This window comes from Schistocerca piceifrons, chromosome 7, assembly GCF_021461385.2.
Source record: "Schistocerca piceifrons isolate TAMUIC-IGC-003096 chromosome 7, iqSchPice1.1, whole genome shotgun sequence".
Classification (NCBI taxonomy): Eukaryota; Metazoa; Arthropoda; class Insecta; order Orthoptera; family Acrididae; genus Schistocerca; species Schistocerca piceifrons.
In genome coordinates this window covers 14486316-14502944 of record NC_060144.1, presented here as the reverse complement: position 1 = coordinate 14502944, position 16629 = coordinate 14486316, and the positions used below count along the sequence as shown (strand labels likewise).

The following is a 16629-nucleotide window of genomic DNA, read 5'->3' as shown; positions in this document are numbered from 1 at the left end:
TCGCTTCGGTTTCAGCCATCTTGGTAACGAGTGATAAAAAGGTGGGAGCCCGTCTCTTGCCCCGGACCGGCTCCTCTGGCATGGGGGGGGGACTATTGCAGCTCGCCCACCGACCTCGCCCCTAGGTCAAGGGCACTCCAGAGCTGCAGGGTTCAACGCGCCGTTTCCAGCGCACTGGTCCCCATCGAAGGCCTCGTCGTCGACGATTTCACCCGACGCTCCTCGGCAAGTGCACCCCGCACTCCGGAGAGGCGGATGCACCCCTCGCCCTTCGCCGCCTACTAGCCCGAGTTTCCACCCGAAGGCCGAGGACCCACTCCTACTCAGGTGGTGGGTCGGTCCCCCAGTCGTTCGGCGGTCTGGGCCCATCTAACCTGGCCCAGGCGATGTCACCACCACCTGGGTTTGGCAGAACACGCCCCGGTTACCCAGGGGCGCGGCGAAGCACCCTTGCCGACTCGCGCCGTGATCCCACGCCGACAAACGAGGTCGCCGGCATGCAGAGCACCTGCTGGTCTGTGCCCTGCGAACAGAAAGGGACTGGTGTTCGGTCCCTCGACACAGCTCCCCCTGTGCCACGCACCCTTCGCTTTCGCATCGGGTTGGGTCGCAGCTCTCCCTTTTGACGCAAGGCAGAATGCCGAGCTTTACGTCTGGCACCACGGGAAGGCGGAAAGAGCCACTTGGGAAGGAGAGGCTGTAAGAGACGCTTCACTTCCCCGAGTGAGGACTGCCGCGGCACGCCCGACTGGAAAGCGATACGCCCCAGTGCGAGCCTCCGTGCCTTACGGCGCGCCGGCAACGGGCGGGCCCGCGCCGAAACGCGCCGTCAAGCGACTGACCTCACGCCAGACTAATTTTGATTTAGTGTTGTCGACTATCTCGCTGTTGTCACAGGCTCCGGCGACTGCAGCAGCTCACCTCGTTCCGAGAAGTGACGATGCCGGAGTCGCGGCTTTTAGACGGCGATATGCCACTCACACCTGACGTCACGAACTCCGTGCTGTAGTGGTTTAGCCCGATAAAGTCTGCCGACCCTGCAACATAGTTTTCGTCGGAGATTCTTCAAATACATTCACACGACTTCGTAATGTAACATGAAGAGATAAAAACAAAGTACAGAATTAGTTCAGAGTAGCAGATATGTAACTAACAGTGATCTACACTACAATTACTATAGCTAACAATAATATCTAACACATATTACTACTATAATTGATTGTCTGAACAGAATTATAAATGTATCTTACGCCAGCTAATACGGTTGTATGCGGAGATGGACGAGATTGTTAGTTTCGTTACTATTTTCTTCCACTTGAATCCGATGCACAGCAGTGACAGCTACCCGACAGAAAAATTTAAACACGATAAGGACATCGAAAAAGATATGATTGTCGGAAGGACAGACTCAGCGTACAGGAAAGTCAAAACAACCTTTGGTGACATTGAAAGCAACGGTGGTAACATTAAGAGTGCAACGGGAATTCCACTGTTAAATGCAGAGGAGAGAGCAGATAGGTGGAAAGAGTACATTGAAAGCCTCTATGAGGGTGAAGATTTGTCTGATGTGATAGAAGAAACAGGAGTCGATTTAGAAGAGATACGGGATCCAGTATTAGAATCGGAATTTAAAAGAGCTTTGGAGGACTTACGGTCAAATAAGGCAGAAGGGATGGATAACATTCCATCAGAATTTCTAAAATCATTGGGGGAAGTGGCAACAAAACGACTATTCACGTTGGTGTGTAGAATATATGAGTCTGGCGACATACCGTCTGACTTTCGGAAAAGCGTCATCCACACAATTCCGAAGACGGCAAGAGCTGACAAGTGCGAGAATTATCGCACAATCAGCTTAACAGCTCATGCATCGAAGCTGCTTACAAGAATAATATACAGAAGAATGGAAAAGAAAATTGAGAATGCGCTAGGTGACGATCAGTTTGGCTTTAGGAAAAGTAAAGGGACGAGAGAGGCAATTCTGACGTTACGGCTAATAATGGAAGCAAGGCTAAAGAAAAATCAAGACACTTTCATAGGATTTGTCGACCTGGAAAAAGCGTTCGACAATATAAAATGGTGCAAGCTGTTCGAGATTCTGAAAAAAGTAGGGGTAAGCTATAGGGAGAGACGGGTCATATACAATATGTACAACAACCAAGAGGGAATAATAAGAGTGGACGATCAAGAACGAAGTGCTCGTATTAAGAAGGGTGTAAGACAAGGCTGTAGCCTTTCGCCCCTACTCTTCAATCTGTACATCGAGGAATCAATGATGGAAATAAAAGAAAGGTTCAGGAATGGAATTAAAATACAAGGTGAAAGGATATCAATGATACGATTCGCTGATGACATTGCTATCCTGAGTGGAAGTGAAGAAGAATTAAATGATCTGCTGAACGGAATGAACAGTCTAATGAGTACACAGTATGGTTTGAGAGTAAATCGGAGAAAGACGAAGGTAATGAGAAGTAGTAGAAATGAGAACAGCGAGAAACTTAACATCAGGATTGATGGTCAAGAAATCAATGAAGTTAAGGAATTCTGATACCTAGGCAGTAAAATAACCAATGACGGACGGAGCAAGGAGGACATCAAAAGCAGACTTGCTATGGCAAAAAAGGCATTTCTGGCCAAGAGAAGCCTACTAATATCAAATACCGGCCTTAATTTGAGGAAGAAATTTCTGAGGATGTAGGTCTGGAGTACAGCATTGTATGGTAGTGAAACATGGACTGTGGGAAAACCGGAACAGAAGAGAATCGAAGCATTTGAGATGTGGTGCTATAGACGAATGTTGAAAATTAGGTGGACTGATAAGGTAAGGAATGAGGAGGTTCTACGCAGAATCGGAGAGGAAAGTAATATGTGGAAAACACTGATAAGGAGAAGGGACAGGATGATAGGACATCTGCTAAGACATGAGGGAATGACTTCCATGGTACTAGAGGGAGCTGTAGAGGGCAAAAACTGTAGAGGAAGGCAGAGATTGGAATACGTCAAGCAAATAAATGAGGCCGTAGGTTGCAAGTGCTACTCTGAGATGAAGAGGTTAGCACAGGAAAGGAATTCGTGGCGGGCCGCATCAAACCAGTCAGTAGACTGATGGAAAAAAAAAGACTTTGCGTTCTAAAAAAGTGAGAATTCTTGAGTAATGAGAGAGGATATATCCAGAAAGATGGTATTAATAAATCAAACAACGTGTATGAGAGTTTTTTAATAACAGTGTAGCGTAAGAATAGCGTGTACAGCATAACTGGGATAGAAAAAAGTAAATTGCCATCCGACTGACATAAGTATAGTCGTTTTAATACTGTTACATAGAACAGGGAGAGGCTACTACAAACTTTCATGGCGCTATCGTCCACTTGTCAATGACTTTGGTTGATGTGGTAGAGTATTTTTCGGAAAAAGGAGGATAAAATTGAGTTTCAGTTTAGCGAAGTAGCAGGTTTGTTATTTTGAGGCTGCTACAGAAACCACTTTTGTGTCTTTCTGAGCAGATGTGCAAATTCGTGAAAGGCGATAAGAGAGCCGTTGTTTTAAAATTGCTTTCAATAAAATTCTTTTCTTTCTTTTTTGTATAACGATTTCTGCCATTTTTCGTTGTATTTAAATTCCTTTTTTATCGTGATTATTATACCTCCAATATACACCTGCAAAACACAGTACGAAGAATTTTAGATGTTCGCTGAACGTTATATATCGTTATCAGTACACAGCAGTACGCGTTCTGTGAGCGCTAACAATTCACCATTATCATGCGCATGGCAACTGAGATCGTACAATGTAATAAGTAATTTTGGAAAATAAAGGTCCTAACAAACGTACAGAAAGGCTGAAAGTAATTTTTAGAACATGTAATTGTCAATAAAACTTCTTCATTATTACATACTGAAAAAGTATTATCTACTCGTATTGACAGCAGCATGACCGCTGAATATGATTCTTCTATAAAAGCGAAAATCATTCTGTGGATGAGCTTTTCACTTTGTAATGGGTAACACAAAAAGAACGAAAAGTAACAATAGGAAAAAGGTGGTTGACAAATTTGAGCATGGGGTGAAATTCACGAGTCAGGCAAGCCAAGACACAGCAGTTGGGAAATATTCTCTGTGTCGACAGCTGACGGAATGAAATTCAAAATTACGCTGATCGACTGCATCGTATTCAGTTGCAAGTACAGTAGTATTTAACGTAGCTGTATGTCCTTACAATTACAGCTTGATAATTCTCATATAAATATTTGGTAGTCTAGAGAAGAAGTTAGAATGAAATAATCAATAACAAAATAGGAACAATTTGCGTGGAACTGCACAGAATCTCAGCCCAACGCCAACATGGTGACCCAGATTCCTCTGCGAAACAGTTAGTAGTAAACATCTTATTTGTGTCACCAGACGCGTAACACTATCTTTTGCGGATACTCACTAGCCTGGTCAAGGGAAAATTCCCTTTCTCAAGGATTAGTGATTATTTTAACTTCAGAAAAAAAAGTAAAGGCAACATAATTACATTGTTACCAGTGATGTAACCGAATAGAAACGCTCGGTATTGTTCTAGCCATGGACGAAGTCCAGGCGAAAGCAGAGATGTGACCGTACACTGACTTGCGCTTATTTGAATTAGATGATGCAGTACCCGAAACAGGGGCGGATACAGAATTTTTTCTGCGAGGGGATGAGGGGCACATGGATTAGAAGCGTGAAGAAGTCCTTAAAGGCTTCGTGAGTCTAATTTTAACATAAAGACACACTCACGCACAAACAAAAACACACACACACACACACACACACACACACACACACACACACACACACACAGAGAGAGAGAGAGAGAGAGAGAGGGAGAGAGAGAGAGAGAGAGAGAGAGAGAGAGAGAGAGAGAGAGATACTCAAAAACATGATTTTACCGCAGTCATAATTTTATCACATTATTATTATTACATATGATGCAAATAAAGTTTCCTCTTGTGTTTCCTATAGAAGATACCCTCCTTCAGCTTTCTTCGTTGATGCAATACCTCGATGGAAATGCATCAATGCCAGTCCGTTTCAACGATCTTCTGTCATCTTGCTGAGAAGATATTTCTTTAGAAAGATCTCTCCACAGTGCTGGTTGTTATAGGAAATGTGCAGTACAACTCACTCTAGTTCTAATATTTGGCAGGACCGTTCTACTGGAAACTTTTCCATGTTTTCGTCCATTTGTTGCCAAATTTTGTAGCTCTCCCTTCAACGCTACAGAACAAGGGAGATTTTCTTTGTATGGTTCAGCACTTTGCCAAACATATACTATATCTTTATCACTGAAGTTCTGTTACAGAAATCTTAGTAGATGTTCGATTGTTTGTAGCTGAGTTGTACGGAGTTTTAATGACATTTCACTTAAAAAATGATTGAGAAAAAGTGTGAACACTGACATATTCTTTTCTACAGACTGTGTCAGAAAATTCGGTCTGTTGGTGTGTTTAAAGCGTAGGTGTACACTGCTACGTAAACAGAGTGCCACGTGAAAGCATTTCCGAAAGTTCTCCATCGATTAGTTAAAGCATCTGTTTACTTATATATTCAGTTAGCTTTTACTCCAGGATTCGTTCGCGTAGTAGTAATATTGTTATGGTGAGGAAATATCGCAGAAGCACGGATCGCAATGTGCCCCGTCCCATCCGTTGCCCCAACGAACTAAGTCAGATGTTATAAGTCTTTATATGTCAATGGCATCAGAACACCGGCGCGAATGCGTCGATTTCAATGCAGATGTTTTATTTACTTGAAGCCTAGTTTAATCAAAATAGTCGTGACATTTATTTGATGAAAGTTTGTTCAGCCGTTTGAAGGTAATCTGCTATATGAAAAGTGTTTGCCTACACCAGCACGCTACCACAATCACAATTTTTGTGATGTGTTTAGGAATCGCTTGGGCCAAGTGCAATCAAAGGACAAAAATTGTTATGCGTGAACCGTAAAAGCTAAGCATATGCTCTCACGGACTTGTGTAGATCTTTTTGAGATATACAATTTCATACTTTCCAGTCTGACGTAGCTCTTGTCGCCTGCGCAATGCCTTCATTTACTATTATCGACTCTCAACACCTCTGCCCACCGATTTAATTTTTTTAAGAAGCCTATGTTCCTTGTCGGGATTAAAACTACCTACCTCCATACTACATCAAATTCGATTCAGTGGTTCTGCCGTTAAAATGCAACAGACCGGCAGAGTTACTTTCACATCTATAAAATTGGCGCCTTATGGATTACTCACTGTGTCTTTCAGCAAGATGTGAAGAGCTATGTCATGACTGAAATACGTTGGCTCCCGATGAAAACGCCAAGAAGGACACAAGGTACTATTCACCAACAAGAAGACTTTGGCTAAATGTCAAGGCACATAGTGCAACAAATAAACTGACTGTAAGAAGCCTGAAGATGACGCAAAATTGAAACGTGTAGCTTCAAATGAAGCTGTTTATAGTAGTAACTCGTGGCAGTATTATTTCTTGCTAACTAGGAAAGGAATCCAGAGATATCAAATATTTACCGGAAATGTCTGAATGTGTGAGCCTAAACGCAGCCCTAGAAATTTACAAATTTTTCGCAAAGTAAAAGATTTAACTTTGCATGCATAGTGAGTGAAACCTATACAACAGCCCATGTATTTGCTATGCAGTCACGATAGACGTCATCTTTTATTGTAATTCCATCGTAAATTGACAAAAAAAAGAAAGAAACAAGAAGGCACAACAGAACAAGCCACACTTACGTTTCGGTAATTCCAGGCTTTTTTCATCTTTTAAACTCAAAATTACATGCTGCTCATAAGTAAAAATTGCAATCAAAGAACCCTCCCCTCTCTCTCTCTATTCGCCCCCTCCCCCTCTCTCTCTCTCTCTCGAACTGTCTAGGCGGGCAGGGGGAGGGAGCACGTGCTCCTCTCCCCCGTCCTAAACTCACCATTGACCCAAAACACCACTTTCGAACCTGTGCTAAGTGGTCCTCACTCACCTTCGTATCGGAAACTGTCCAGTGACTCATGCGTATGTCTCGTGGTGCCAAGACCCAACCGAATGCAGTGTTTATGGGGTCACGCTCACAGGGCATCTTGTTTTAACGTGCTGATCTGTGGGGAAGCTTTTGGTCTGCCGTGGAGATGCCGAGACATTGGCAAGAAAACTGTTGATATTTTTTGTGTCGTTTGGACTCCTATTCAGTTTAATTGGACGAAGATTTTGTTGTATTTGTGGATGGCTGGTTCATTCTATTAGTTCCGCGACCAGGCAGCCATATTTATGCTATCCGCTGTTTTATCGATACTACTTAATTACGACGACAGCGTAAAGAGATGAACTGGAGATTACATATCAAATTTTTTATTGCTGTGGGTGCAGTTATATGGACGTTGCTTTTTGTTTTAAAAAGAGTGACTAGTTGTACAGTTGTACCACTATCTTGAGGAACGGCACTGAGAACCATGCTGTTTAGCTCCTTTAAATCCATCCACCCATCCATTGAACCTGTACTGTTGAATTCAAATGTCCCACGAACGTAAAATAGTGAGAGTACTTCATGTTTGCCAGTTACTGGGGACGCTTGTGTGAAACATTACGGATTAAACGAAGTGGAGGGCACTGTAGAAAGCCGGATCCGTCAGCAACCCAAGAATATCTGCACTGAAGCCACCCACTCCCTTCCTACACCCCGAAATCGGTGTCTTAGTGTCAATGACAATTATGCATAGTTGTACCGTTCCACATGAACTGTAACTATAATATTGTTATAAAAATTTCTTTACACGTAAGTGTAGTGTCCTTTTAATTTGGACACACTGTATATTTTGTGCATCCCGTGACATTGCTTAGCACGCCTGTAGTCGCTGGTGATGTCTATCGCTAATCCACTCACCCCTGATGTACTCCACCTCCTCCTGTGTGAAGGAAGGCAGCCTGGACCTGGGTCTCCCCTCTGCTGCGCTGTTGGCGTCCACCCTCTCTCTCACCACAGCCGGGTAGTCCCCTTCCGCACTGTAGATGGGGTGAGCGAAGATGCCCACCTGCGATGAACAGACCAGTATCTCTCTCTGTCAAGCACTATGTACAGGGAGTAAAGGCTACAAGTGCAGGAATTTTTGATGGGGACTGAGGAAGGTGTACTGAACATCATCAGATCAGAATTTACTTCATTTGCAGACTAATGATTATTACTCGTGTGCTTTAGGTTGGGTAGTACTCACGGCAAAAGCTAGCCATTGAAGTTTATTTTGGCTGCGCGGGGTAGCTGCGCTATCTAGGGGCCTTGCCACGGTTCGCGCGGCTCCCCCCGTCGGAGGTTCGAGTCCTCCCCCGGGCATTGGTGTGTGTGTTGTCCTTAGTGTAAGTCAGTGTAAGTTAGATTAAGTAGTGTATAAGCCTACGGACCGATGACCTCAGCAGTTTGGTCCCATAGGAACATACCACAAATTTTTTTCCAAAAGTTTATTTTACCCTGGGCGGCGGACAGGTACGGAAGTGTGAATGCTTGGAGGGGCAAAAGGATAGTCCATACCGACAGACGTTGTTCACTTCGCAGTGCCGTTACGGCCGTGCAGCACACTTCAGGTCGTAAAGTTTTATGTGGGAAGACTGCTAAGGGAAACAACTAACACACTGTTGTGCGTACGTATAAAAATATCTGCACTTACATCCGTTACAGTCTATGTAAGAGCCGAACCACTAAACTCTTAAGGAATCCAGATTTGTTTGCGGGCCATCCTCCGCAGCAAGCATAGAAATACTTGTTTTGTAAATAAAACCACCTTTTTCTGCTGCTATTTAATTTATTTACCCCAGACGAGTTTCGCCTTTTTCTTATTCTAAGGCATAATCAGTGGGATCTATAACGATACAGGTTTGTTAGTTTTAGATTATTAAACAGTTCACGGGGTGATTTTTTATGTAAAAAACTCATTACTTACGATTTGCTGATCTGCGATTCTGCTTATCTAGTCTGGAGGCCGCACTACCACTTTATTACTGACACACAAGCACAACTTTAAGTTCTGACCTTCTTCACACTGTTGACCACGTTTCTCCTTTTTTTGTGGTTACTATTGTTCTTTGGCCACTCGATATAGCTATTTCGTCGGACAATGCTTTTCGCGACGTAAATATTGCAACTCCATTATGTGTTTCTTCCTCTTTGGCATATTTACCTACTTGTTTCCAACCTAATGAAGCGTATGTTCAAGACTAATTTTTTTTGGAGGGGGGGGAGAGGGAGGTTGGTGTTTTGAATTGTATGGTGTTGTACTAGTTGTTAACGAGTGGTTGAAAACTTTGGTGACAGCTGATTTGATTTTTCGTTTCAGTATTCTGTGGAGTGGTTCATGGATACGTTGTTAGGCGGTATTATTATTATATTGGATAGTGTTCTTATATTAATCCTCTTTGGGAGCGTTATTCTATTATTTTATCTATTAGTGTCAATAATTAAATGATTGGCATGTGTACTTGACCATTGAACAGCGTTTTCCTTTCTGGTTTGGTTTTCTGTATGTGGTCATTTTCTTGCAGGTTTAGGAAGTGTTTTTTTATTGTTGATTCTAATTATTTTCATGTCGTCTTAGAATCAACAATAAAAACACCTCCTAACCCCGCAAGAAAATTACCACATACAGAAAATCAAAGCAGAAAGGAAAATAATGTTGAGTGGTCAAGTACACACGCCAAGCAATTAATTATTTACACTAATAGATAAAATAATAGAATAACGCTCGCAAAGAGGATTAATATAATAACACTATCCTATATAATAATAATACCGCCCAACAACGTATCCATAAACCATACAATTCAAAACACGAACCTCCCTTCCCCCCCCCCCCCCCCCCCCCCACCAAAAAAAATTAGTCTTGAACATATGCTTCATTAGCTTGGCAACAAGTACGTAAAAATGCCAAAGAGGAGGAAACACATAATGGAGTTGCAATATTTACGTCGTGAAAAGCATTGTCCGACGAAATAGTTATATCGAGTGGCCAAAGAACAATAGTAACCATAAAAAAGAAGGAGAAACATGGTCAACAGTGTGAAGAAGGTCAGAACTTAAAGTTGTGCTTGTATGTCAGTAATAAAGTGGTAGTGCGACCTCCAGACCAGATGAGAAGAATCGCAGATCAGCAAAAATCGCCCCGTGAACTAATAATCTACAACTAACAAAACTGTATAGTTATAGATCCCACTGATTATGCATTAGAATAATAAAAAGGTGAAACGCGTATGGGATAAGTAAATTAAGTGACAACAGGACAAGGCGGTTTTATTTACAAGTCTTTCTACAGTCAACTTTCAAACTGTATAGTGCTATGATCAAACTACCACAATTTCTTAGAATTGAACAAGTCAAGACCAACATGGATAAATTTCTTTGTGGCAGTAGACGTAATTACAACTTCAGCAGCGGGATGTAACAGGCTAACTAGCCCATCTCAGAGCTACAGTACTCACCTGGAACTGGCGGCCTCTTTCACTAGCTTCTGCATCCTCTGTCGAATTAGAAGCTGGCTCAGGACCTCCCATATTAAGGGTGATTCCTACACTACCTGTAAACCATTCGTAAACAAATGTCTTATTTGCTGTTTAGATGTCACATACAGTTATTGAAACGTAAGACGTCTAACGAAGTGAGGTAACAGAGGTGCTGAGTGAAGAGCGACAACATTCTGAATTCAACTCGAAAAGCATGTTATAAAAAATATACTGCACAATGCAGTTATCCCGAAGCATATTGTAGGTTACTAAATTTGAAACGTCTTGCACGAAAACTAAGTAGTGTTATATCACCCGACAAAGTGAACTCATTACAGTTCACACACTTCAAGCTGACACTCGACGCTGTGATTGATGGAAGCTATCACAAATGGGAAATGTCTTAACGGTCGCTACCATCAGCCATCGCGTCTATTGTCAACTTGGGTTGTGCGAAGAAAACGTGGCCGAGGTGGCACCACACCGGCGAAACAGCGATGGCAAGCGTTAATAGCACACACTGCACTCATCTTGCATGCGGCCCGCTGTCAAACGTTACACGTCTGTATCACCCACTGAATGAAGTGTCCATTTAGAACAAAAACAGGACTGGCAGTTGTAGTGTTAGAAATTTTACAATATATTATTAAATTGCACGTGAGTGTGGCATTTGCATATGAAATCAAAAAGATCACAACTGAAACCTCCTCGTAGATTAAAACTGTGTGCCGGACCGAGACTCGAACTCGGGACCTTTATCTATCGCGGGCAAGAAGTCTACCGACTGAGCTACCCAAGCACGACTCACGCCCCGTCCTCACAGCTTCAATTCCGCGAGTACCTCGTCTCCTACCTTCCAAACTTCACAGAAGCTCTCCTCTCATTCTGAGACCACAATTTCTTAAGCTAAGTGCGGCACTGCAAATTACATGAAAGGGTTAGCAGCCCCTGTTGCAAGCGCGTAAAGAGATTAATCAGGAACATTAATTTTTATCATAAAGTGCCTATGGACCGCGGTTATTCAAATGCAATTCAAAAATTACTTTTACTTCTGAGAAAGAAAATACACTGCTTAGCAGATTTAAAGGATTACTTTTTCAAAACAACTTAATTGTCTCCCATTGCGACGCATAAGTTTGGAATTTGGCTGAAGGATGCCTACAAACTTCCTGTGTAGTGGTGAAAAAATATGGATCCCTGCAATATCACACTCGAGCTCAGTGAAACTTCAAACAGCATGGTGTAGACACATGCGGAAAAAAGGTCACAGCTCGGAAGTTCATGTGAATTGTAAGATGGCATACTGATGTTACACTGGCACCAAATTTCACCAAAATTCTGCCTAACACTAGCGTGGAAGTGTCACACGATTGGACGGTCGCCACAGTCCCTCTTAGCCACGTTTCACCCCTTTTTTTATTTTTCGTTTTTGATGCCTCTGCGATGGAAGTCAGAACCACGACACCCAGCTTTGAAATCACACTGCTTTCTAATGAGTAACAGAGGAAAACATTTCGGAAGCACCGTCACACCGAATCGACACGAATGGGCCTCAGGGAATGGCACAAAGGCCGTTAGTGAAACCACCCCTTTCCATGGGGCTTTGATTCTCACACATTCCGTGCTTGAAAATGACAGCTCGCAGTGCGATGACCAACGTTTGACGCTGCCGACAGCCCAGGACGTTTCAACCCATCGCTAAGGACTTTTTGATCTCCATCCTCTTTGAAAGCTATTGTAACGCGACCGCTATTTACAGCTTGGAACCACTGGGATCTTTCAAAAATACTCTTCGAAATTTGAGGATGGTCTGAGGCAGGCAAGCGTACTTTTGCTTTTTCAGCGCTCCCACGGCGTGATCGCGTGGGAGTGCAACATAAACACGTGCGTGAATAAAACAGCAAAAGATAACTCAAAGATCCTGCAGTTCGGCGACATCCTCGGTGCCACGGACGAACATTAGTTGAGCACGTTAGAAATGTACCTCCAGAAATTTCGACACGAAATCAACCTAGCGTCTGCTCTAGCGTCTGAGGCTTAGGCAACCGCTTCGACACTCCTTGAGTGCGGTTGCCTTCTTTCAGGCGCTACAGCAGCCCTAATTGATGTTGAAGTTTCTGAAGGTACATTTCTGTCGCGCTCCACAAAGGTGCGTGGGTAGCACCGAGAAATGTCGGGTCTTGGAGGGACCCTTTGCCGTTTTACTCTCGCATATTTTAATGTTACACTCCCGGTCGATCACGCTACAGGAAAACAGGAGGGCTGAAAAAGCGCAAGTACCCTTTCCTGCTTTGGATCGCGTTCGGATTTCACTGAATGGTATCGAACGGTCTCTAGTCAAAAATGGTTCAAATGGCTCTGAGCACTATGGGACTCAACATCTTAGGTCATAAGTCCCCTAGAACTTAGAACTGCTTAAACCTAACTAACTTAAGGACATCACACACACCCATGCCCGAGGCAGGATTCGAACCTGCAACCGTAGCAGTCTCGCGGTTCCGGACTGCAGCGCCAGAACCGCACGGCCACCGCGGCCGGCGGCCTCTAGTCGTTCCAACCTGCACAAGAGAGCAAAAACAGCGATGTGTCTGAAATGCTTTTCTCTGTCATCCATGAGAAAACTGCGTGATTTCAACACCTGATGTCGCGGTTGTGACCTCCATCGCATAGACGTCAAAAGAAGGGACTGTGGCAACCTTCCCATCGTGTGACGCGTCGACGGCGGCGTTGGGCAGTATTGTGGTGAAATGTGGTGCCAGTGTGACATCATTAACCAACCTTACAGCTCACACAAACTTTGGAGTTGCCTTTTTTTTTCGCAATTTAGCCACTACAATTACTAAACACAAAACAGGTATCAAGAAGGTAATTTGTATGAATCTATGTCACATTCTACGCTCACATCGTAATCATTTTTGAACATAAATTACATTATTTCTGTTTTTTATATCTTGTACGTTGTTATAATTTCTTATTGATACCTGCTCTACATTTAGTAGCTGTTGTAACTAACATTCTACATGAAATCTCTATACTTTATTGTATTATATTTTTTTCTGTGCGGTAGATAAATTTTTGGAATGTTATGCCTGCATCTTTTCTCCGTGATTTTCAAATTGTATAGTACACGATCGATGTTCATTGCGCTATCTTTGGTTGCTTACTTTTTTCGGTAATCCTTTGTGTACCGTATTAATTACCTACATCATCTGATTATGACAGTTCTTTTCCTCGCCACTACCTGTCTATACGGAAATTTTGTCACCACCGTACACGTAAGGGCTGTTTTCAGTTCCTTACGTTCCAATTACTGTATGGCTCGTTGTATTTCTCTGTAAGTATTGATATAACTATGACGATTGCGTGTATACTGTTCTGTGGCATTTCATGTTGTAACTCTTCCTTTCCTTTTCGACAGAGATGTGCTCTGGTGACCTCAATAAGTTAAACTGCGACCAAGACTACACGATTCATTAAGTGCCAATTTTGCATGGTCGCCTATCTCATAGAGTGAAGCATATATGTATCAAGTGAACATAAGAGAAATAAAAAGTATAGTAACCGTTTTATATCGTACTGTGAACACGAGGAGGTCGCCAAAGTAATTCGTACTACAAGTGAGTACATGTAACACATTTGTTAAGCGCATATTTTACATTGTATTGAACTTTGTTGAAAATACATTTTAAAATTGTCCCTCTCTTCCACGGTTGCTCGCGATGAAGCATTACATCTCATTTGTAAATTGTCGTGCAGTTTTTGATATATTTCGATAAAGATAGTGGAAAAAATGCAACCTCAGCCTCTTTTATTGATTCAAGATCACAGATGGCGCGTTATAAAGTCATAGCTGCCGCAATGTGTGCTGAGTTTTCCACACTTGTTTCGTTAGATTGATGCAAACTTCTAATTGTAGATGTTATATGGGATGATTCCGTCATGATGTTACAAGCTTTCAGGGATGACGGAAGAGGACAAATGTATCAATTTGACAGATTAGGCAACAGACTGCTGAGAAACATTCAAGCTGCAATGTTAATTTTCTTTGTTACTTTCAGACTAGTTTCGACCCTAACCTCATTATGAAATCACCCCCAAAAAATCAAACCATCCCAAAAAACAGAAGCCGTATAGCGAGTACTTTGCACAATGTAAAATACTGCCACAGCACAAAGATAACTGATGCCAATTGGTACCACTAAGCTATGTGGTAACATCCATTACGACAGCCACATGACAGCTCACATTCCGGTTGAACGCGTCTTGTGAATTAGTGCAGGGCTGATCTGGATTCACCTGAGTAAGACATCGCAGTGTGGAAGGTACCAGGAAGACCATGCTAGCGGCCGCTTATCGGAACTGCACCATCTAGCAGCAACTTTATTTGACGTATTTTCTTTCTTCTCTCTCTTTTTTCCAGTTTTTTTATGAAGTGATTAACAGCCCATGCAGTAACAAGCATTACAAAATACGTATTTCAAATACAAGCAGATAACTTTACAAGAAGATAGTTAAGTTGGAATTTGTAACGGTAGCAGAAAATCTGTAAGTCATCATGCGAGTGCCACCCTCGGCGCACCAATGGAACAAATTTTGAATGCCTCAGCAACACCAGTAATGCAAAAACAAATTTCCAAAACACCAACAAACACATCCACAGACAAATTTTTACATACGACTTAGTACGACATAGCAAGGTAAAAAACTCCCACAATATTAAAACCACAAATTCAGGTAGAAAACGATTACACAATGTCAGAAATAAAATAGTGGTAAAAACCACATCGTCAAGTATATAGCATTACACACAGTCGGAAATAAAAGACAACTCAGTATAATATGGTAAGGTAAGAAAGTTCAACTTTAATATAATCAAGTACAAAAGACTTCATAAATTAGAGGTAACGAGTAGATATTAAAGGTACATCTAACTTTGAACTCATGGTAACAAAGCCATATACTCACAACTAAGGGCATATATTCACACATATTTTTTTCCCATTGTGGAACTCCATTCTTTTACCTCTATAAATGTCTGTAAAGCAGATATCAGTAAAAAACCATTAAGAGAATAATGTAACAGCATATTTCTGATCGAAATTTAAAATCATTCTTCTCTCTCATAAAATAGCATCATGACTTTGAAAATAAGACGTCAAATGTTATAAAACTAAGTTCCTATGAGATATTGATCATAAACCCAAAATGCAGTACTCTCATATTGGCTACCCAGCTTCAGAAAAAAGACTGAATTTTCTAGTTGCCAAGCGTTATACACTCCTGGAAATGGAAAAAAGAACACATTGACACCGGTGTGTCAGACCCACCATACTTGCTCCGGACACTGCGAGAGGGCTGTACAAGCAATGATCACACGCACGGCACAGCGGACACACCAGGAACCGCGGTGTTGGCCGTCGAATGGCGCTAGTTGCGCAGCATTTGTGCACCGCCGCCGTCAGTGTCAGCCAGTTTGCCGTGGCATACGGAGCTCCATCGCAGTCTTTAACACTGGTAGCATGCCGCGACAGCGTGGACGTGAACCGTATGTGCAGTTGACAGACTTTGAGCGAGGGCGTATAGTGTGCATGCGGGAGGCCGGGTGGACGTACCGCCGAATTGCTCAACACGTGGGGCGTGAGGTCTCCACAGTACATCGATGTTGTCGCCAGTGGTCGGCGGAAGGTGCACGTGCCCGTCGACCTGGGACCGGACCGCAGCGACGCACGGATGTACGCCAAGATCCTACGCAGTGCCGTAGGGGACCGCACCGCCACTTCCCAGCAAATTAGGGACACTGTTGCTCCTGGGGTATCGGCGAGGACCATTCGCAACCGTCTCCATGAAGCTGGGCTACGGTCCCGCACACCGTTAGGCCGTCTTCCGCTCACGCCCCAACATCGTGCAGCCCGCCTCCAATGGTGTCGCGACAGGCGTGAATGGAGGGACGAATGGAGACGTGTCGTCTTCAGCGATGAGAGTCGCTTCTGCCTTGGTGCCAATGATGGTCGTATGCGTGTTTGGCGCCGTGCAGGTGAGCGCCACAATCAGGACTGCATACGACCGAGGCACACAGGGCCAACACCCCCATCATGGTGTGGGGAGCGATCTCCTACACTGGCCGTACA

The 16629-nt window shown here is 43.1% G+C and overlaps 1 protein-coding gene across 1 annotated transcript in view; it reads right to left on the bottom strand.

The window, feature by feature from the left end:
* LOC124805033 (myrosinase 1-like) overlaps positions 1 to 16629 on the bottom strand; it is a 62739-nt gene that overhangs the window by 11086 nt on the left and 35024 nt on the right. The window contains exons 6-8 of the mRNA XM_047265453.1: positions 10481 to 10575; positions 7902 to 8049; positions 922 to 1037 (exon numbers count right to left, since the gene is read on the bottom strand). Of these exons, the coding sequence (XP_047121409.1) occupies positions 922 to 1037; positions 7902 to 8049; positions 10481 to 10575 (359 nt within the window). The remainder of the gene's footprint in view (positions 1 to 921; positions 1038 to 7901; positions 8050 to 10480; positions 10576 to 16629) is intronic.